This window comes from Rhipicephalus microplus, chromosome 9 (assembly GCF_043290135.1).
Source record: "Rhipicephalus microplus isolate Deutch F79 chromosome 9, USDA_Rmic, whole genome shotgun sequence".
Taxonomy (NCBI): Eukaryota; Metazoa; Arthropoda; class Arachnida; order Ixodida; family Ixodidae; genus Rhipicephalus; species Rhipicephalus microplus.
The window spans coordinates 31,733,690-31,755,671 of NC_134708.1; the positions used below are offsets into that span (position 1 = coordinate 31,733,690).

Below are 21,982 nucleotides of genomic sequence, written 5' to 3' on the forward strand. Positions count from 1 at the left end.
GCGTAACCTGTATCACCCTGTCCATCTTTTTTCAACCTTGCTCAGCAAGTCGCACTACATTGTCTGTATCCGTTGATTACGTAGCAGCTTTGTAAGGTCTTTGTGATTTTTTATTAGTATTTTATAGTTTTTTTTCCCTTTTTTTCCCTTGCTTTTACCGGTCGGACTACTCTTCATGTTATGTGCTTTATCTTTTATGCGTTTTATTTTATTTGTAAACAACGTGCTCGCGCATGGAAGCAATATTTTTTTACTCGTGTATTAGGTGCCCTTCATATTGTGTGACTTGCATATATATATGCCCATATATCGCCTTTCATGCCGGTTTTCATGTTTGTATCTTATTGATATGCACATGTATATAAACAGCACTCGTTCCATAAACTGTATTCTGATGAAGGCCGGACCCGCGGCCGAAACGTCAATAAAATCACTTCGTACGTGCGTCTTCCCTATGCGGATAATCTTACCCGGACCAAGCATCCCTTTTGTTTTTGGTATATATATATATATATATATATATATATATATATATATATATATATATATATATATATATATATATATATATATATATATATATATATATATATATATATATATATATATATATATATATATATATATATATATATATATATATATATATATATATATATATATATATATATATATATATATATATGCACGGATGGATGATGCTATGAGCGAAACTGACGCTAGAGATAATGTCGCCATCTGGCGTCGTGTTAACGCATCGACTAAATAGCTCTTCTCATGTTGGAAATACGCCGAATGGGATGGACGCGTTGAACTTTAATCGTAGACGTCACGGTCATCAATCGTGCACTACTTCGCTTTACCAAGAGCGCTGTGAAAGAACAGTGTTAGATGTAAAAAGCGCGTTTATAAATTTTTTCAGGGCACGTAGCCGTGGCGCAGTGGGCAGCGCACCCAAGCTATGCTGTTGCCGACTGAAAGGCCGTGGGTTTGACTCCTAACGACGGAACTTTTTTTGTTTTCTGATAGTGCGTGTTTTTTTTTTTCAACGCCATTCCCGTGACGGAAATACGTCACTGAAGTATTGATAAACTGTGACATAGAGCACTTTTCATTTTAAAAGAACGAATACTGGGCCGCCATAATGAGTGCTCAGGTTTAAACCCCGTTCCATTCGAGGTATTTTATCTTTCTTAAGGAGCTTCTCGGCAAGCTTCTTATGCTTGCGGCCCCGGTCTGTACTATCCGGCTATTCTAAGCATGCTCACTAGATGACGCGCCGCCGCTCAAGGCGTCGGTTTTCGATGACCCGCGATGACAACGAACGGCACCGGTAGCGAACTATGCTCCCGGTGTGCGGTGCGTCTCGGCACTTTTGTGCAAATGGGGAATGTGAGATAGTGGAGAGAGGGAACTAGCATGACAGAGATTTCGCGGCAATTGTGTACTTCTGCCGATTCTTTTCAATTATATAAGTAAAAAAAAGCATGTATCTTCCACAAATCACCAAAAAATCACTTAACATTTTCATTTCTTTAGTATTATCTTCCTTGCATGACATTCTAGGCGTCCTTATTTTCTTTAGGTATGATTCACTATGATTTTTGCTAAAAATATCTGAAATTTTTTTCCCTTTCGCTGAGTTGTCAGAAATTTCTTGCGTCTTATTTACGCATAATCAAGCATTGCCTCATACGTAGCCTCTTGATCTTCCTCTGCTATGTACATCTGTACCTTGAGGATAAAATAAATGAAATTAAATATTTGCTCTTCCAGTCTGGATTAGCAGTCATCCTCCGATTGACTCGCATGCAGTTTTGGTCCGGCCAAGAATCAGGTGAGATAAAATAATTATTCAAATATAAACTGCTTTACTACGACTAATGAGAAAACACTTCCATCCTTTTACATAGAAAGCGCCCATTGGCACTAGCAATCACGCATACCAACCAACGCCGATTTTGGCAATCCATTAGCGCGGTTGATCCTGCGGGGTGTGGTAGTTAGCTGGTAGCATCGTCACATCTGGGTCAGGCCCACATATGATGTCTCCCCATAGACAGCTATGTAGACAGCCATGCAAACAGAAGCCACCTCAAGCCCCATATCTTACAAAGCCGGCAAAATGGCACCATGTAGGCAGCACAGAAACTAGAGTAATGCAGGCTGCTTCCCTGTCTAAACAAGACGACAGCCGAGTAGGAGACTTAAAAGCTCCGAGAAGGTAGCCGGCTTGCAAGAAGACACGACCGTGGTTTATCATGCACCTAATGCAAGCCATGTAGAATTTTTTAAAACATCTGAATATGACAAAAATCTGAAACACTTTTGCCTGTATCTTGATACTGCTAGGTGGCATCGCCATGTGCAGAGGTCTTCTAGGTGTTTTCCATTTCTTGAACAACTTGGACTCAATGGTGCCTAGAATTGGGGGCATAGCCTAATTGTAGCTCAGGACAGTGGAGCCAAGCAATGCAAGCAGGCCTCTCCGAATGCCCCGCGGCAATTTTGTGGCCAGGTAATCATAACCGCTGGAATGAGTAAGATCGCCCATGACATTTGAAACTCATGGATAGATTAAATCTTGCACGATATGGTAAAGAATCTTGCAATGGAGAGAATCATGCTAGGTCTTGCTGGGCATGTCCACATTTATGTTGCCTACCTATACGTCTTGCTGTGTATAAGATTTCTGGCAGCCTGCCTAGCGAGAAATCCAGACCCCTATGCATTAGGATAGCCTTGTCACACGTAGCTTCCACAACATTCTTGAGCAGTAACGTGAAATATCGTGCTGGATGTGTTGAGAAGGCATGTTAACCAGTTTGGCCGTGTGGACTGCCACAAGGCCTTCGAAGTGCTCCAAAAGGATCTGGTTCTCAAAGGTGCAAGTGAAATGCCTGTACGCACCTGTGACTTACACTGGTCATGCAACCATCTGCAGCTGGTGACCAAAAAGGCCACCCATGTTTGGAGCGGCGTGCGACTTTTATTCGTAACCACACACAATAAACGTCTAGGTACTAGCACACATGGCTCGCATTCCCATCGCCCCGTAAAGTAAGCAGACTTCCTGTTATTGTGCACGTGAATAGTTCAGAGGTTTGCAACTGCAGCCACGCAACTGAAAAATCAATCAGTGTCCATTCGTAACCAACCTGTTCACAGAACTGGTACGAGAGTCACAGGTGTGAGCTAGCCTCTACACGTTTCCCGGCTTTTTTTTGTGTGTGTGTATGGTCACACAAAAATGTGTTGGGGGTGTTCTGTGCAACATGAGATTACACTGGGGGTAGCTACGTTGGCTTTTATGTGAGCAGACATGGAGTCCCTTGGAAACAATACCATCTGTGTGCACTGAAGACGCTAAGGCCACGATGTCTGGGTACCTGCCGATTGAGACGGGCAGAGCAAGGAGCTGTGACATCGGATTAGCGTTGGTGCCCCTCGCGTTTAGCGTGTTCACCCTTTGTGTGGCTGCTGAACAGAAGAAAGCGGGGAAAGCACAAAAGAACGCAGGGTCTGAGCGACTGCTTGTTCTTACCTGCACCGATTCTCTCTAATGCAGTAAAAAGTCGCAGCGACACCCATGTCTGGGTTACGGCCGCTCGATGTCTCAGCCAAAGGCCGTGACCTAGACATGGGTCGTGTTTGGGCACACAGTGCTGAGAAGCCGTCTGTGACGTCACATGAACATTATGCATTGCAGCTGAAGTAGCAATATTTCATCTGACAGATTGTAAACACTAGACACATTTGGCCAAATCCGAGTCTATGCAAATCGATTACAGGTAACGCTGGTGATGCGGCGGCTTAGTTTTCTACAGCAACCTGCTGCGAGGTGGCCCAAGGTGTTGCCTGCATGATCTTTCAGACACGTGTCTGTCATAAAGTACTGCGAAAGTGCCGTCCCAACTCACCATCACGTTATCTCGATATGAATGCTTGTTGAAGCAGAGGAAGGCCAAAATGGCGACCAACGAAAAGCGTGGGTGGCCAGTGATAAGATGCAAGCGCAGCGCAGACAGCAATGCAGCATGGCCCACGTCTCGCATAACTTTAATTTGGCCACATGAAGCATCTCGTACATTTCACCCAAAGGCACGTGTTTGTATTCTGCCATTAGTATCTTGGAAAACGAGAGGCATATAGTGCAACTGTGAGCGCACTGCAGAGCGAGAAGTTGCAGGTTTGAACCTCCGCTCACGTGTTTCAAAAATTTTTCTTCGAAATTTTTTTGTGGCTTTTATATGTATACACAAACACACGTGCATGCACACACACATGCGACGTGACGGCAATGGTAAAATTCCAGCCAGAGTGTCTATATACTTGCTATCTAAATAAAAGTGAAATGGGGTAATCGCAAGGTCTACAAGGACTAATGTAGCCTCGAGTATTTATACTATGAGTAGCTGGTACAAAAGATGCGAGAGAAAGTTCTTTCTGTGTACCTTTAGATTGCCAAACTTTTCACCCTTGTTTTCAGTACAGCAGAGTGGTGCGAAAAGTACTGTTTTTGCAAAAGTATTTATTGGAACAATATTAATACGCATGACAGTGCCTGCAATGTCAAGGAATAAAAACACTAGGTAAAAAAGAAGTAATGATACGTTAGAAAAGAAATTATTTGTTCACTTGTTGAATACAGTTGCGTAGCACAAAGGCGGCTAATGTAAGAGAGACTCGTCTCAATTAAAAAAAAAAGGCATATATTACAGTAGAGGTTAATTTTTTTTCTTTTACAATATATACAATAAATGCTTATGACTGTACAGCAATTCTGGCTGTCGATTAACATAAAAAAAGAGAAAAAAAAAAGGCCGGTGAATGGAGACAATGCTGCCTGGTTGAACTCGCTTCTCCGGAAGCTTCCAGTTCTCACTCGAGACGATGCGCATCCACGTCCAGACTGTGCCGAAGCAGTCCAGAAAGGATGAATTCCGCGGCAACCACTGGAACGCCGTTGTTTCTTGCTCGTGCGCAGGCTTTGAGGTCTTGTTGGCACGAAATCACTACAGTAGTGCCGGCTGATGTGCGGGCCGGCAAGTTGTCCAAGTACTGGATAGGAAAAAAAACATGGGCGAGAAATATTTATATAAAAAAGGAACCATCAAAAGGCATTTCTTAACCATTATTATGCAAAGCACAGAAAGATGAGTATCAGCCACAGTGGCTTAACGGCTGCTAAGCACGAGGACTTGGCTTGGATTACCAGCCACATTGGTTGTGTTCTGGTTGGGATGAAAGCCACATGAACATACACGAAGCTAGAAGTACGAAGGTCCGTGTACTACCCAACATTTCCAAGCTCGCTGAAGTGCAGTGCACTGCAGCACCCATAGACACTAGCGCCAGGGTTCCTTCTAGTGTATATTTAGGAAACTCTTAAGCTGGGAACCATTACACCAATCATGCCATTAGACAACTATGTATGGTATATACATTAGAAAAATTAGCATAATAAAAGAGTGCCAAGAAGCGATACCTAACAAGCAATGCATTTATTTAACACTGCTGCACACAAGAAAAAGATGTGGAAAACAACATGACTGGCAGAGTGGTGGCCTCCCAGCTCTCTCTTCCATCTGAAAAATTCACTTGCACATCAAATGGTAAGAAGCGAAATGTATCTGTACTGTCGCAAGCACATTGCATAAGCTAATCACACAGACAACTGCCGAGCTCTTGTCATTGACAAGCAAGAATGACGCAGTGTTAATGCATTCAGACTCTCGCATTGCTGTGGGCCTCTTGCCAATGAATGTTCATTTCTCCTGTACGTGCATCATTACCTTGTGCATTCGTAACCCTGTACTTCAGCAGGGGTTCTCAATCTGGCCTTGAGGGGACCCTTAACGACCTCTCAAGAGTGCTACGGAACCACCAGCTCCCCTTTTTACGCTGGTGTACCTTTAGCACACAAAAAAATACGAATCATATCTCGTATATGGGTGCCCTTGTTACCAACCACACTAGCGAGCATTAATTTCTGGTGCTCTGTGTGTGCCGTCACCACTGGTCCATCAACTTAGAAATTTCATGGTGTGCATAATGCGCAAGAGTCTTAACTGCCACCGCCATGTAGTTCGCTCGCTGCTTGCAGATGTGTGGCCTTGTCAAATACAAAATTCAACGCAAGTTTCCTGGCTTTGATCAGTTAACAAGGGGTTAATGGAGGTAAAAAAGAAGTGAATAATGCTCGTTCAGACTTCTCACTGCTCCCTACAACGACTTGCATACAAACTCCATGTTCTTCAAAGCCCCATCTGAGAGCCTGGTGCATTAAAGCACTAGTGCAGTCCTTTAAGCTCAGCATCCAAATGTGGCACGAGCGAACACAAAGCCATTACCAATGTAACCAACTTTATATTTAGTACTCCTGAAAAAAGAAAGAGAAAGACGAAGGCTCACCTTGCCACCAGCACAAGCCACAATTTCTGAAAGAGAAATGAAACGCACGTTTAAATTGGGTCAATCACACTACCGGAAGGGCAATGTTTACGTCGACAAGCTAGGTTGATCGCAGAAAACAAGGTCGCTCTACTGTCACGCAGTTGATTGATTGATTTGTGGGGTTTAACGTCCCAAAACCACCATATGATTATGAGAGACGCCGTAGTGGAGGGCTCCGGAAATTTTGACCACCTGGGGTTCTTTAATACTGTCACGCAGTTGTCACGCTTGCTAATGTCATTACGAACATTTACACAGCTTAAAATTTAGCAGTGCCAGCATTAACCATGAGCGTGTGCCGCAGGTTGTGAGAAAGGGGTTTAAAACACGGGCCTCGTGAACCTTTCACTAGTGGCCCAGCTTGGCATGTAACTGTATTAGTCTTCAATTTTATTTTCTTAAGTATGTGCATAAGCAATACAGATGCACATAACATTCTTTTGTTTTTTGTAAGGCTCCTCATGTGACCACCATGTGTAAAAACAAAACCGTGGATCTACTTTTTTTTTAGAATCGACGTCTAGATTTTGGTCACTATCAGTATCGATATGCTTGATGAATCCAGACATCGAATCCCCATCTGAAATGACCCATATGTGAAATATTAGAAAGGCTTTCTTTCAAACCGCAATGTTAGCTGACAATGTCCTGCAGGAATGGTATTGCATAATCCGAATGTTCTCGCTGTAAAAATGTTGTAAAGGACAATGAACTTGCAATTATGCTGCTTCAGAAAGTTAACACTCTCAGTAAATAGTGTACGATTAATTACTTCAGCAATAATTGCATGTACACATTGTGTACAGTGAATGTCTGTGCTGACAGATGCACCAATTCGAATGCTCACGTTTACCAAACGCTCACTTCAACGAGGGATCAGACTCGGAAAGCAAATGCTTACGTTTACCAGACACCTGTGTTATCAAATTCTCACAGTTAATAATAAAAAAGAAGACGAGAGAACGCTTACATCTACCAAATACTCACACTCATGAAAATGAATGCTCATGCTTACAAGGTTTTCAAAGGTGCACGCCTCTGGCAATTGAATAAACGCGAGGGAACAGGAAGCAAAAACATTTGTGGGCTACCCAATTCAAGCCATTTCTTGTGAACTTCTAGATGTCTGTATGCATATGTTTGTATAAAACGATTAAATACACACCATGGAATTCAAGGGGATACTACAAACACTCACCCTTCATGTCATTAGGGGACGGCAAGACATGTGCAGTGGCATGGACGGTCCAACCTCGCAGTACACCGCCCGTCGACGCCTTTGTCAACGTATCCCTCAGGTTGAAGTTCAGGGCTTTCTCTGCCTTCTTGTCAAGGAGCATGTGAGGTACGTGGTCTGCCAAGCAAAAAGGAGTCGATTTGTGTGCCATGATTATGCCATTCCAGCTGTTGCACTTTCGCTGGTTAAAAAAATCTGCAGCAATTTCAAACTGCTACAGTGTGTGAACAAAATGAGCGGAACTTTTTTTGCGAGGCTCGTTACTTTGTTAGACACAATCAAATGAATCCAACAGACAAAAAAAATTTTTTATTAAAGATGAATTTGTGAGGCAATAAGCTTCTTTAGTGAATCCATTCCATGGCTACTTGAAAAAGTGTTGAAGGGCCCCTTTAAGTCTCACTAGCTTTCATAGCTTTGCACCAAATGTGTGAAACTGAGTTTTCTGTTAAAAGGCAACCATACTGAAATGTTCCGTTTTTAACCTTACGGCACCAGACTAGCACGAATTCTCTCGAATAAAAGTCCAGCAAGAGGGAATGTTGCGACTGACCGACAAAGGCACCAGCCTCCCGGCACTTCTTGATCCACGAAACATCGACGATCGGAGTGCCCTTGCCGATGCAGCAAAGTGCCTTGACTGTTCTTCGAAACTGCGGATCATAGCAACAAGGAAGCAAAACAAGGCTTAGCTCACAAAGATTTCGGTCTTCCATGAAGAATAAGTGAACAAGTCACACAGACGATGCACTATTCCTGTAAATCACTGGTGATTGATCGTCCGCAGAATGATATTAACTAAGCCTGAGGAAGAGAGAGAGAGTGACAAAAAAAACTGCTACTCAGATTCACCAAAGTATCTTACAAGCAATCGCAAAACGGGAAAGAAAAAGAGTGAGCCAGTTCCAATATCAGGAATATCATCGGATAGCATAGCTGCAAAAGTGTGCTCGTATGGGATTGGCTAGCAAGAGCATGTAGTGTCACAAATCCGCAGCTAGATTTAAAGTATGTATGTTATCTAGGCATGTGCGAATATTCGAATATTTTAATGAATAGTTGAATATTCGAATTTGCTTTGATTCGAATTTAAATTATCGAATATTTTCGAAGTATTCGCAATAAACGAATAGGTGTATAATAATCCGCATGTCACCGCCTGTAAAGGTGGTTTCACTGCGATGTAGTAGTGCTAAGCAGTGAAAGCACCTACTTAAAAAAAAAACTCGCTTTGTCCTGAAGCCCCCCCCCCCCCATCCCCCAAATTTGAAGGGGCCCTGCAACGATTGCTGAACATGGTGAGAAAACGCTGCCAGGCTACCGAAAACATGAGAGTCACATACTGTAGCACAGCACAAGGCCTGTAATTAACAATAAATTTTCAAAGCTAAAAATTGCTTTCTTTTCTTGGCAAATGACACAGAAGCTCGAAAATCACTTGTCACAGCCAAGAAATATACGGCTCTGGTCACAGGCATTGGCTGATTTGAGCATGGTGCGCTCATCGTTATCGAGGCTGCCACTTGTCCACAAGTACGTGGGCGGTCGCACTGAAAAGCTGCGTATTCGGAGAAAAAAAAAAGGTGCTTAATGTCACGAGGTGTGCGTGGAGTATTTTTTTTTCGCCGTGCCATTCCTTCCTGCTTAGCTTCCAGCTATTTCGTCGGGACAAGAAGAGAAAATGCAATTTGCAGCGTGCGATAAATTTTTTGGAACTCCGCTCGTACTGGACTGATTCTAGACACTTTGCGGCAGTAAATTTGTAAGACAACAAGCATGTTTACTTGCTCCATGGCTACTTGAAAAAGTGTTGCAGGGCCCGTTTAAAGGAACATGTTACCCTCAAATCAATTTTTTTATTAAGCTTGTTATGACGGCTTATATGATCTAAGTATAATAAATTTTAAAGCATTAAGTATCTTAGGTTATCACTCACATCCTACTGAAACTACAACTCAAGGTTGTTTCGACTTCCTTTGAACGAAAAAATAAATGGAATTTGCATAGAACCCCTACTTCAATTCAAAAGAAGTATTGTGCAGGTTAGTTGGGTCATGATAAATATTCTTTCTTTTTTAATATGTCATACATACCATTCAAATTCAATTCGAAACTATTCGATCAAAATCACTGTTCGCTTCGAACCAAAAATTCACTATTCGCACAAGCCTTACTTTATCCCTTTCAGCGGCAATATGTACAATTGTACACATCAACTTCAGAGGACCGTCAAACACTGGTTCTTAAACACAGTGTGCATATTTGTACAGCCTTCCTGAATGAACAACTAGTAGTCGCTTCACTCATCTTAACCGAGCTGCATTTTGTTCTGGAGGATCACTTAGCTCGAAAAACCCCCATGTTTGACAATCGTTCGACTTGATGCACTCCAGGAAACCGTCAAAAGTATTTTTATTTGGTCAAAATGAATGCAGCGAAACAAGAAGCCGGGCATACATTTTTGGCCTAATATTTGATGATTAATTTTGTGCAAGAATTGAAGCGGACTTATTTAGGAAATATTTAAATACTTCATTACAGGTAAATTACCATCAGCTATAAAAATCCACGAATAAAAACGACATATTTCTTGGAATGTGATACTCAATGCCTTTGAATTATGCCATGCTAGTTTGATGCATTCGCAGACACTGCATCATAAATTTGCGCACGAAGGGGCTGCACTTCGTTGGGCAGTTTGATTACGTGAGCTGCGGGCTCGAGCAATGGCGTTTCAAAGAACCCCTTGTGTCCAGTGGCCCATAGCTGGAATCGCGCAGTGTGCACTACTGACCCTGTTATGTGCCCAGGTTCCATGCCTTGGTTAATTACAATTAATGTTCATCTAGTTAGTGTAAGTTACTGAAAGTACAAATTACTTTCACAGTATTTTGTACTAAAAGTTATAATCATTTCACCTTACTTATTTAAAGAAAATCTTCGTTATTATCATTTCATTTTGTTCGTTCACTCTCCATCTGGTCGAGTGACTTGTGCGACTACTACTACTACTACTACTACTACTACCACTACTACTACTAAGGCGACAGCACAGGCCAAGACTGAAGACAACTCCTCTGCGAAACGAAATTTGTCGTGCCAAATGGTTTCTCACCTTATCGGTGACTAAATGCGTGCACACGGAAGGATTTGTGGCGATGATCCCACCGAGGTCCCGCACCACCTGCTACACAATTGGGAAGCAAAGACAACCGTCGGAGTTGGTCTGGCACAAGTGAAAGCTGCTACACAAGGACAGTCAAAGCAAGAAACCAATGACCAGAGTCGGCTGCATTGCGCCGCGATGCAGCCAACACATGTTCCCCAGGCACCAGTGTTGTCATTGTTAGCAGCGATGGAACCCAAATAATGAGCCTAATTGATGCAGGACTAGACTGTTGAGGTTTACAGAGGAATCGTACCAAATTGTCAAACGTCAATTGACTGATATGGTCAAGTGCGGTGAGTTCTTTAAAACAACCAGCAAAAACTACTGCTGCAGTTAAACGTGCACTTCAAGAGCCGCTGAACATTGATAAACGAACACGGATATAACGGGTCAACACATACAAGACAAATTAAAAATATTTCCCACTGATGCCAAAATGTAAAAAAAACCAGTGCTTGCCACACCGACTACAAAAAACATGACTGACCCCCCTGTCATAGGAATCGGTATAACATGAAAGTGAAATGTGTCTTCACAGAGGTAGTTGAGAATTTGTTGTGCATTGCTTCACTACAAGTTCAAAAGAATATATGCTAAGGCAACAAATTGTAATTTCACAGGAAGAACGACAAGCCACTCCAAACTTGGAGTATGTTCCTTGAGCAGAAGGGCTGCAGGAAAAGAACACACACGGGATGAGCACGAACTAAAAGTTGTCACAGCTTGACACTTAAAGAGCCGTACTCAAACAAAAAGACTGATGCGTGGAACAAACGCACAAGTACAGTAAAACCTCATTAATTCAAACTCGGTTATTTAAAAGTCCAGCTCAATTCAAGATATCTCCACGGTCCCGTATTTTTCAATTTAAGTCTGAGCGGATAATTTGAAGTGGCGGTCAGCACCAGTCCGGTTAATTCAAAAACTTTGGGTGCCATGCGCTAATTCCCGATTTCGCCACAAATCCGCAAAAACGACAGCTTCAAGAGCCACAAGGCAATGCAACGTAGCGATACTAATGAGTGGCAGCTTAAGCACCCCAGCCACATGACTTCGGGCGCAAAAAAAAAAAAAAAAAAAAAAAGTCTTGTGGTCAACCGTTACATGTGCCTGCGGAAAACAAGACGTGGTTCACATCAATGCAGTGGTGAAGCGTGGGCAGCATGTCACATGTTTTTCGCTACCTCATACAGCGTGTCATGATTTACCCATTTTTTCTGGAATTGTAAAGAAATTTAATAAAGGACAGTTTGGCGGAATTCGCGATGTGTGCGAACCTCCAATTGCCGGTGGCTCCAGCAATTTGCGCACTTGCACTGCTGGCGAAGTTCTTGCCTGCTACGCCTACTTCGAAAACTAAATTCAAAAGTTTCAACATGTTTTACAGCCAAAACATATCGCGAATTTCGTCGCACTGGCCATTATTAGATTATTTTACCAGAAAGAATGGGTGAACGGTCACATCATGATAGATGACACAGCGAGGAGCAGGCGACACGCTGCCCACGTGTCACTACTCTGTTGCAGTGAAGCACTACTTGTTTTCAGCAGGTGCACATTTCAGTTGATCCACGACAGTATTATCTTTTTTTTTTCCACCAATGGCAGCAGCGAAGCGCGCCGGTTCTGCGTATTTGAGGCAAAAATTATGTCCAGGTGTTTCGAGAAAATGCAACCGTTGCAGCTGCAACTAGTCGGCACAGCAAACAATCAGCACTGATTACTTCGAATAATTGCAAGTTCCCTGCCTCCCATTTTTCGTATGTTCTGTTAATTCGAAAACTCACTTAATTCAAATATTTCTTGCGACCTCAGTTACTTTGAATTAGGAAGATTTTACAGCATACATAAAATGAGCACAACAAATTTTACAATTGGTACTCGTGTTGCTAGTGTGTGAGCAGTGCGCTCTTTTTGCAAGCACGACCATTGCAACGAATGAAGTGACCTTTTTTCAGTAACTTTCACGCAGTCCTGCGGTGAAATCCCAATACGCACAAACTCCGCCGCTATCATGAGGTAAGCGTGGGCGCAAGAGCCACCACGCCCTGTTGAGGCACGTGCGCATCACAACACCCAGGGCAGCGACTTCTGTAAAGTGCGCCCTGTGGACCCTTCGTACCATCTCACCAGCGATAATAAGAAAATGCTGAAGTTAACGACCTCGTTGTACCGCCAGCAGTAATTGGTGTGTACAAACAACTCGCCGTTAGCAAGCTGAGGAACATGTGCATTGTGACCGAGTTAGTTCGTGCAACGCGTTGTGGAGGGCGAGGTCGTAGCTATGATTCTCCGCGATTGGACATTTTAATATATATGTTACAACATTATATCCATGACAAAAATATGTCAGTGGAGCCGTGGTGCCCAATGACATAAAAAACTTTCGTGTCAAAAAAAAAAAAAAAAAAACGTTCTAGCTCAAATGTCCGGGATATAAGCTTGCTTCAAAAAAGTGTGGCTCTTACCATGCGTTTTTTTGAACAGAACTGCTTACATGAACTTCACCAGATAGCATGTGTGCTCATTGTGAGAAACCGTAAGCAAGTTCACAGGCATTAAAGCTTCAGCAAGGTGGGCGTGCTAACAAACAGGAGTATATCAACATGAAAAACAACTTCTGTGTAAACATGGGTCTCATTCTTGTGGACACTTTTTTTTTTGTCAATGTCTCCCTGTCTCCCAGCATGGTACGAAAGCTCAAGCTAAGTTACCTGAAGATCTAGTGAAGTAGTGGCGCAAAAAAAAAAAAAAAAAAGATCTCTGGCATTATTGGAGGCCCCTGTTCAAGTGAAAAATGTCATGCCAAGGACAGCTTACTACAACTAGCAATGCCATTAATGTTGAGAGCAACACACAAGCTAGTACCTTTGCCAGAATTAAACCGCATAGTGCGCACAAAATGCTGTCAAGGTGGTTTCAAAATGCAACAATGAAAATGGTGGAAGGCGGAGCCTTAAGAGTTGTCAGCTTCGGCCACACAAGATTACTGTTCAACGGAAGTCAACGCCAATCAATAAGTCGTGAAAACGTCGCCAAGGGCACAAGTGAAAGTGCATCTCTGTAGAATAGTGGAAGCTCGCATTGCAAGCTTGCATGTCTGAACGCAAAGGGACCAATGCGATACACTAACAGCTCAAGACTGACCACATTTTCCTGCTTTTTTAGAATACCGTGTGCACTAAACTGCCTGTAAATGCAACATCATCGTCTTGACTTCGCCCACTGTAGGGCAAAGGCCTCTCCCCTGCTTATTGCAGCTATGCCATGCCCATGAACTTCTTAACCTCATCTGCTCACATCACATTATACTCCACCCTCGCACACTTGCCTACTCTTGGAATCCAGTCTGTCAGTCTTCATGACCAGCGGTCATCTTGCTTTCACATTACGTCCCCAGAAAATGCAAAGCCCGATATTAATACAATTTTCAAGTTTGCCACTTCGGCTACACCAGTACAGGCACAAGCGGGACCCACACTGTAGAAACTCGGTCCTTTAAATAGGTAAGAGGGAGGAATAGGTACCTCTTCAGCTTTTGTGTCATCGATTCCGGTGAACAGGACCTTTGGCTTCACTTTTGCGGTTTTCTTGGGTGCCGGAGAAGAGTGCGCCTGTTCGTCCCGCCGAGACTTGGCTTGCTGTGGTACCTCGGTCTTGGCTTCAGGCACGTCCGCTTTTCTCTTACCTCGCTTTGCTGGTGCTTTCTGCAAGCGTGAAAGATACTTAGTATAGATTAAAACTTGGGCAGTCAATCAGTTAGCACTTATAAAAACTAGCACATATTCTTGTCGGCAAAGCCTAGGACTCCAGCCAGCCAATTGACGACAACGAGAGACTGGCCACACGCAGTGAACATGCTGCGACAGGCATTGCAACATTTCCCCAGCGGCTGCCTCGACCCTGGCAGCTTTGATGCCTTTAGGTAGCATGTGATGGTTTGTTAGTCACCTGCCAGATCTGCGAGTGCATGAACTTCACAGTGGCATCGGGCAAGAAGGGCGCACATTTGCCGTCGTGGTTACGATTGATCCTGGCCAACTTTCAGAGGGTTACACACTTGGTCATAAATGATTTGATTGATATCTGGGGTTTAACGTCATATCATTATGAGGGACGCCGTAGTTGAGGGCTCCGAAAATTTCGACAACCTGTGGTTCTTTAACGTGCACGCAAAATCTGAGCGCACAGGCCTACAGCATTTTTGCCTCTATCCAAAATGTAGCTGCTGCAGCCGGGATCCCGCGACCTGCGATGAACGTAAATGAGAAGATGGACGTGGAAGCAGCCCTTGCTGTAATACAAGAGCATTGCATTGGTGAACTGGAGACCAAATGTATGGCTTCCACCAAAGGCAAGTTTTTGTCATTACTGTAATTTTTAACTCAATAACTACTCTATTTTAATCAAAACTAAAAATGACGCCCCTATGCTATCCTTGGCCTAGTATGGTTGTGTGACAAAAGTGGGACTGAATCCCCTTCTCCATGTTCACAAGGCCGAAGAGGTCCCCTGCACAGACAAGTGCAGCAGACGACAGCTTCCACGACTAAAGAAATATTCCTGCTCATGAACTTGGCAATGGTCTCCATACAAAACCATGAACCCTACAGCAATAGCCGTATGGTTCAGGCTTGTGTGCCTGCCTTCGGGGAGTAAGAGTTGTATCCGACTATAGATACAAACTCAAAAAGGCAGAAGTTAAGAGAAACACGAGCTTGAATAGATGAAAAATTCGTGAACACGAGGTGTCGCTGGAGTTGATGTCTCAACATGCGATCTTTTATGCGGCCTTGAAAAAGACATGTTGGCTCCAGCGACACCCCGTGTCCACGAATTCCTTAAAATACACACGTGATTAGAGACAAGCAGACTTTTTAAGAGATTAACAAGAGAAGCTAGGAGCAAAAGAAAGCAATGAACGCACCTCTACCACTTCCTGCTTGACAGCTGCTTCTTTAACTAGCTCCTTTCGTCGAAACTTAAGCCCAGGCTTCACCACAATCTCGTCCAACGTCTCTTGCTCATTGTCGGCAGCTTCGTCGTCAGACTCGTGCCTTGCCTCGCCGAAGCTCATTGAGGCGACCGGCCTCTTCCTGCTGACCCTTTGCATAGGACACTGTGGTGAGGTCTCTGCCAAAGTTTCAAGCACAGACGCCGAGGTGGTTTGCAAAGGATTGTTCTTTTTGCCTGCTCGCCAGGCATCCCTTTTTCTCGTCACTGTCATGGGGAGAGCTGGTATTCTGGACGTTGGGCTTCGCGATGTTGACTCTGAGCTCTGAGCATCGGCCTCTGTCTCCACAGTGACATCTTCCATGGTTTCTAAATTTGTGACCTTGCGCTTGGACCTTGCAGAGACTTTTGAAGGGTCACCATTGTTCCATTGTTCGGTGTCCTCGGACGGGGTTTGCGCAGTATTTACACTGCTGCGTTTAGATGTTTTTGGACTTGGGGACTCCACCTTGATGAGAACTTTCGTATCCGCAGTGGGTTTGTGCAGCGAAAGATTTGTTGTCCTTGGTGCCTTTGAACTTTTCAGGTTTGCAGGTTCCGGTGCCTCAAAAGTCTTTGTTACAATGTCGTCTTCGGGAACATTCTTACTGCCACCATGATTCAGAGTCTTCTTTGCTGTTCTTTTTCCACGCCGTGGCGGTGCACTATGAGGCTCTACTTCCGCGTTGGTTTTCTCCGAGGGTTCTACTCCTTCTGCAGTTTCGAGGGTGAGGCGGACTTGCTCATTTCGGGAGGACGGTTCGACAGTGTCCCCTCCTCGCCGAGTTCTTCGGATTTCGGGTTCATAGTCTGCAGAAGTGATATTGTTTCCTCCTACGCTGGCAGAAGCTTGGCTCCCCGCTTCTGAAGACAACTTGGGGGCCTTCCGGCCGCGCCTCAATGGTTTGGCATTGTGCGTTTCCTCCTCGTTTTGAACCTCAGTCTCTTCAGGTGTGGCATTGTTCAGGGTCTCCGGTTGCTTAGCGTTTCGCCTTCCCTGCCGGGAACTCCGAGAGTTCTGCGGTTGACACTCCGTGGAAAATGACTGCATGGAGTCGCCCAACGCGCTTTCAACAGGTGGCACATCATCAGTCCCCTCAGGAGTCAAGTTTCGCGTCTTGGGTTTCTTTGTATTTTGCTTACCCTGTTTGGCACTTTGAGAAGTCTTCGAATGAGACTCCACAGATGATAGGGACTGCGTTGAGTCGTCCAACGCATTTTTGACATGTGCACCTTCAGTCTCTTTCAAGCTCAAGTCTTGCATCTCGAGTTGCTTTATGTCTCGCCTTCCCCGCTGGGAGCCACGGTAGAACTGCGAAAGAGAGACTGTGGGAAGAGACTGCGTGGAATCATCCAATGTGCTCAGAAAAGGTGGCTCATCTTGAGTCTCCTCAGTAGCAAAGCTCTCTTGGGTCTCTGGTTTCTTCGCGTTTCGCCTTCCCCGCTGAGAACTCCGAGAGGTGTGTGAATGAGCCTCCGTTTGAGGCGGATTTGTAGAGTCATCCAGCACGCTGTGAACAAATGGTTCGTCTTTCTTTTGCAAATGTTTTGCTCCTCTTTTAGGTTTAGATGTCCGTGGGCTCTGGGACAATTCAACGCATTCCGAAGAGTCATCCATTGCTGCCACATCGCTAGCCACCTCCTCTCGTTCTGAACGTGTTTTTGCGCTACTTTTTACACGTTGAGGTCTTGCATATTGGGATGGCTCTTGAGTGCTTTCGGCTGTTGGGCCTTCTGAAACAGCCTGGTCTGCCTGTACCTTTTCTTGCTGTAATGACAACCTTGCATTTCTTGCGTTGCGTGGGGCAGAAGCCCTTGGCAGAGCTTCCGATTCAGAAAGCAAGGTTTCACTGGAATTCAACGGTGTTTCGTGAATGCTTTCTGTGTCCTGTGCTGAAAGGTGCTCTGTGTCAGATTCTAAATTAGCCTCCTCACCGCACCGTTTAGCATTCAGCTGCAGCGACCGTTTTGTGCCTCGCCGGGTAGCTCTGGACACCTCGGTACTCGGGATAGCTTTTCTTCGCAATGATGGTGAACACTCTGAAGCTTCTGACAGCGTTCCTTCAATGCATTCTGTCTCCTGTTCCGAAAGGTCGTTTGTGTTGCGCTCCCCTTCGGATAGCTCTATGTCTTCAGTGACTTTAAAGGGGGCAGTGATGCTGGGCATTGCTTTTACGTTAACTGCACTACGAAATGAACGTCCACACATGGTCCTGCTCGACTGCTGCGATGCAGCTGAGTGTGCAGCTCCTAGTTGTTCAGTGCCGCTCAGACGGTCTTCTGCAAAGGTTGGGTCAGTCTCACCTTCAGATTGCTTAACATATTCAACAGTCTTGTCGCTAACGCTGGGTCCTGCTTTCCTACCAGCCTCATGGCGAAATGGACGTCCACGCCTAGCTATGTCAGACACTTGTGGTGTAGCTGATTGTTCTGCCTCCGATTGCTGAATGCTGCTTATACAGTCTTCTGCAGTGTCTTGCTCGGTCTTGCCTTCAGATTCCCCTACGTCTTCAGTGATTTTTGGGACCATATCCGCAACACTGGGTACTGCCTTCCTGCCAGCAGCAGTGCGGTACGAATGTCCGCGCTTGGCTCTATTTGAGGGCTGTGGCAAAGCTGGCTGTGGCGCCTTTGGTTGCTCGACACTGCTTGCAGGGTCTTTCGCAACTGGCTCAGCTTCTGCGAGCAGTTCTTTTCGTGCACCTCGAGTGGCCTTGCGACGCGTTGTAGGCAATTCCTCGTCTACTTCTGGTGCTTTACGATTTCTTGTGGCAACTCCTTCCTTTGGTTGTTTAGATCGCAAAGCTCGAGGGGGCTCTTTGACTTCAGGTTCTGGTTCCAACACTGAAGGAACTGTAGCTTTGCTTTCGGAGGCTGGCTCGGCTGCAGTGTTTTCCACCTCTTCAGCGGGCTCGTTTTTTTCGTCTTGGGCTTCAGTATCTCTAATGTACGGCTGACATTCTGCCATCACTTCCGAAAAGCTTGGGAACGGTTCGGAGAAGCAGGTGTCAATAGTTGCATTTGTGCAGTTCACGTCACAGTCTCCTAAAGAGGGTGTAAGCGAGGCAGTGATCGTCGGATCCACATTTTCCTGGTGACCTGATGGTCCTGCCTTCGGCTGGCACTCTTTGTTACTGTCAACTTGAGTGCTGTCACCGGCCTCTGCCTTGCCCTCAGTATTATCCTCACCAGGCTTCACCGAAGGATTGTTATTGTTGCCTCCGTCAGAGCTGGAGGCAACTTCTGGTTCTTTTGCACTGGGCAGAGATTCACTGGGATGATGGGGAGCAACTTCCAATTCGTCCTCCTTTGCAGCAGCTTTGCCCCTTGCCCCTCTTCTTGTTTTGGGCCTGCCTGCTTTCTCGTGTGGCTCTTTCGCAGATTCATTTTCACAAAAGCTTTGTTTGTCGTTGATCTCCTGTGAAAGTTCACCATCCTTGAAAGCACCTGATGCGGAAGTTCTTTTCTCCAAGGACAAGAGGGACTTCATTCTCAAGCCAGCATTCTGACGCCCGCTGCTCCTTCGTGCCGGCACAGTATTGTTCTCCACAGGGGCTTTTTTTGCATCATTTGCGAATGCCGCTTTCCTTGTGCACCGTTTTGCTCTTGCCGGTGGCTTTTCCTTTCCCCCTTTTCGGGTAGCTCTGCCACTTTCCACTTCACTTTTGGAAGAGTCGTTTGCAGACTCATCGTTTTCAATAGCCTGCTCTTCTTCCTCGCAGGCTTGTTCAGGAACTGTCTGAATGTCAGCCAACCCTTCCTCCCTTGGAGAAGCTTTGCTAGTTTTCTTGTTTTCAAAAGAAGGATTTGCAGAGTCATGTTTTTCGAATGTCTCTTCTTGTTCATTCTTAGAACCATCTTTAGACACTGTCCTGCCATCAGATGGCCTACCAGTAGTTGCTGTTATTTCACTGCTTTCACAAGCTTTGGTAGGCTCTTTTTCTTCCACGGAAGTATCACAAGCAGTACTATCTTCCTTTTCAGTAGCATTTATATCAAGGTCCATGTCTTCGCTCATGTGCAATAATAAGGGCATCTCGCTGTATTCAGCACTTGTGCTCTTGTTAGCATCTATGCTCTCTTGTGGCTTCACAGGTATGTTAGGGGAACTACCAGAGGCTGCAAAGTGCCCGTCTGTACGTTCAACACCGCTCACCAGGGGCTCTGCTAGTGGTGCGTCTGCAGCCCCCGAGTCGAGATCGTTGTCTTTTCCCTCTTCTGTGACGTAAGCAAGCTTCCTGGATGCCTTTGATTGTGAGGAGCCTTGCTCCTGCTGCATCCAATCCTCACCTGCGGGGCTATCTTGACTGGGAAGCTCTGGAACAGTGTCGCAAGTGGGTTTCTTGAGACTCAACCCCCTCCTCTGCCGTCTATTTGACACTATTCCGATGACTGGCGAAGAGACACCGTTGCCAGGTGTCACGCAGTCCTCATAGACTGTCGCACTCGTCGCGTCAAGGAGGGGCAGCGAATGCCGAGCTGTGACCATGCTCGTGTCGCCATCGTCTTCAGGATCGCTCTCTGGCACAACACCAGGGGAAGCTGGTGGCGTCTCATCTACAGTAGTTTTTGGAGACAGCGGAGGGGTCTTGTCATCTTCCACTGCTGGTCCCCTCTCTCGCCTGTGCTTCAGCAGGGCATGGACTTTCAGGGGCGGGGATTCCTCCTTCTGCGTTGGCGCGCAGAATTCGTCGTCATCCTCCTCCTCCTCCTTCTCCTCCTGGCACGGCTGGGATGCTTCGCACAGAACAAAACTGAGCTCGGATGGGCCTGTCAGAAGGCGGCGATGTCTTTCCACCCCTTGCGAGGGAGGGCATACAGAGTCTTTCCCCATGTCATCCTCCTCCTCGTTGAATGAATGGGTAATGTCATTCAGTCGCTCGTGTTCATTCTGGCTAACGTCCGCTGTTGTGTATGGCTGCGTCACTGCATTCAACCTTCCTTCATCATCGTTGACACTTCGTGTATATGGCTGCGTCACCGCATTCAACTTGTCTTCTTCGTCGCACTTGTCCGTTGCATATGGTTGTGTCACGGCGTTCAGTCTTTCTTCATCATCCATGCTGTCATTTGCCGTGTAAGGCTGTGTTGCCGCATTAAGCCTCTCAACATCATCCTGGTCCGTGTATGCCTGTGTCGGCGCGTTGAGACGCTCGGCCTCTGCGGATTCGTGGTCTCCATACGCTTGCGTTGGAGCGTTGAGCCGCTCCATTTCGTCCGCCGCCGCATCGACACCTTCACCAACACTTGAAAGTAAAGACACTTCTGGACATTCAGCATAAGGTTGAGTTTCTGCATTCAACCGACTTTCTTCATCCGCTGCTGCGAACTTGCGAGTGTCTGTGGAATTCTGCTCACCGGCGTCGTCGGAGTACAGCTGCATCGAGGTACAGGTACGTGAATCTTTTGCCGAGGGTTTGTCATCACTTGCAGGTACTTTGGCTGCTTGAACAACCATTCCAGCGCCTTCCTGGCTCCTCTCAGTTTCGTGGCCTGCTCCCATGTAAGGCTCAGTCCCTTGCTCGCTGTCGGTCTGGGTGTAGTCCAAGTTAGGCATCTCTGGCAGGTTGAAGCTGCCGCTTGACTGATGCTCGTTGCTGTAGGTCTTTGAGTCTTGGGACTGTGCAGGTACGAAAGGACGAAAGAAATTATTTCAGGCTCTCACACACATGGCTCGTTTAAAATTTTTAGGCGCCACTATTACATTGCGCAGAGAAATTACAGGAGATGCATTGATATCGCTTCTCTTTTACTCGCCAATTGAACTTTGCAAGAACACCTAAAGACCATATGAAACAACAAAACTGCACGGCATCTTGTTCTGGACTACCGTTTATTTAGTCAGTGCGCTCTCAAATATTTGCGGGTGCAAGATAGAAACTTACATGTGCCCCTAGGTTGAGAATTAGAAATGAACAGTGAAAACAAGTAAAGTATGTCTTCTTACATTGGGACATCTACTCTGCTGGCAGTGAATTTACTTCCGTGACCCTGTTTTCCTGGCTTTATCATCACTTCTGGTGCGCCTAGATTGCACGCATATACAGAGCAGTTACCTAGACAAGTCGTATCTACGCAGAGTAACCTCAGCTAGTTGGAAAGCCCGTCTTTGAGAGGTGGACTACAGT

At 45.4% G+C, this 21,982-nt stretch overlaps 1 protein-coding gene across 1 annotated transcript in view; it reads right to left on the minus strand.

Annotated features, from left to right (window-relative positions):
* Positions 1-4,511: 4,511 nt before the first annotated feature.
* Positions 4,512-21,982, minus strand: part of LOC119163678 (uncharacterized) — a 30,637-nt gene continuing 13,166 nt past the window's right edge. Inside the window, exons 8-14 of the mRNA XM_037415733.2 lie at positions 15,790-21,474; positions 14,390-14,569; positions 10,809-10,880; positions 8,247-8,346; positions 7,655-7,810; positions 6,415-6,440; positions 4,512-5,061 (exon numbers count right to left, since the gene is read on the minus strand). Of these exons, the coding sequence (XP_037271630.2) occupies positions 4,882-5,061; positions 6,415-6,440; positions 7,655-7,810; positions 8,247-8,346; positions 10,809-10,880; positions 14,390-14,569; positions 15,790-21,474 (6,399 nt within the window). The 3' untranslated portion in view covers positions 4,512-4,881. The remainder of the gene's footprint in view (positions 5,062-6,414; positions 6,441-7,654; positions 7,811-8,246; positions 8,347-10,808; positions 10,881-14,389; positions 14,570-15,789; positions 21,475-21,982) is intronic.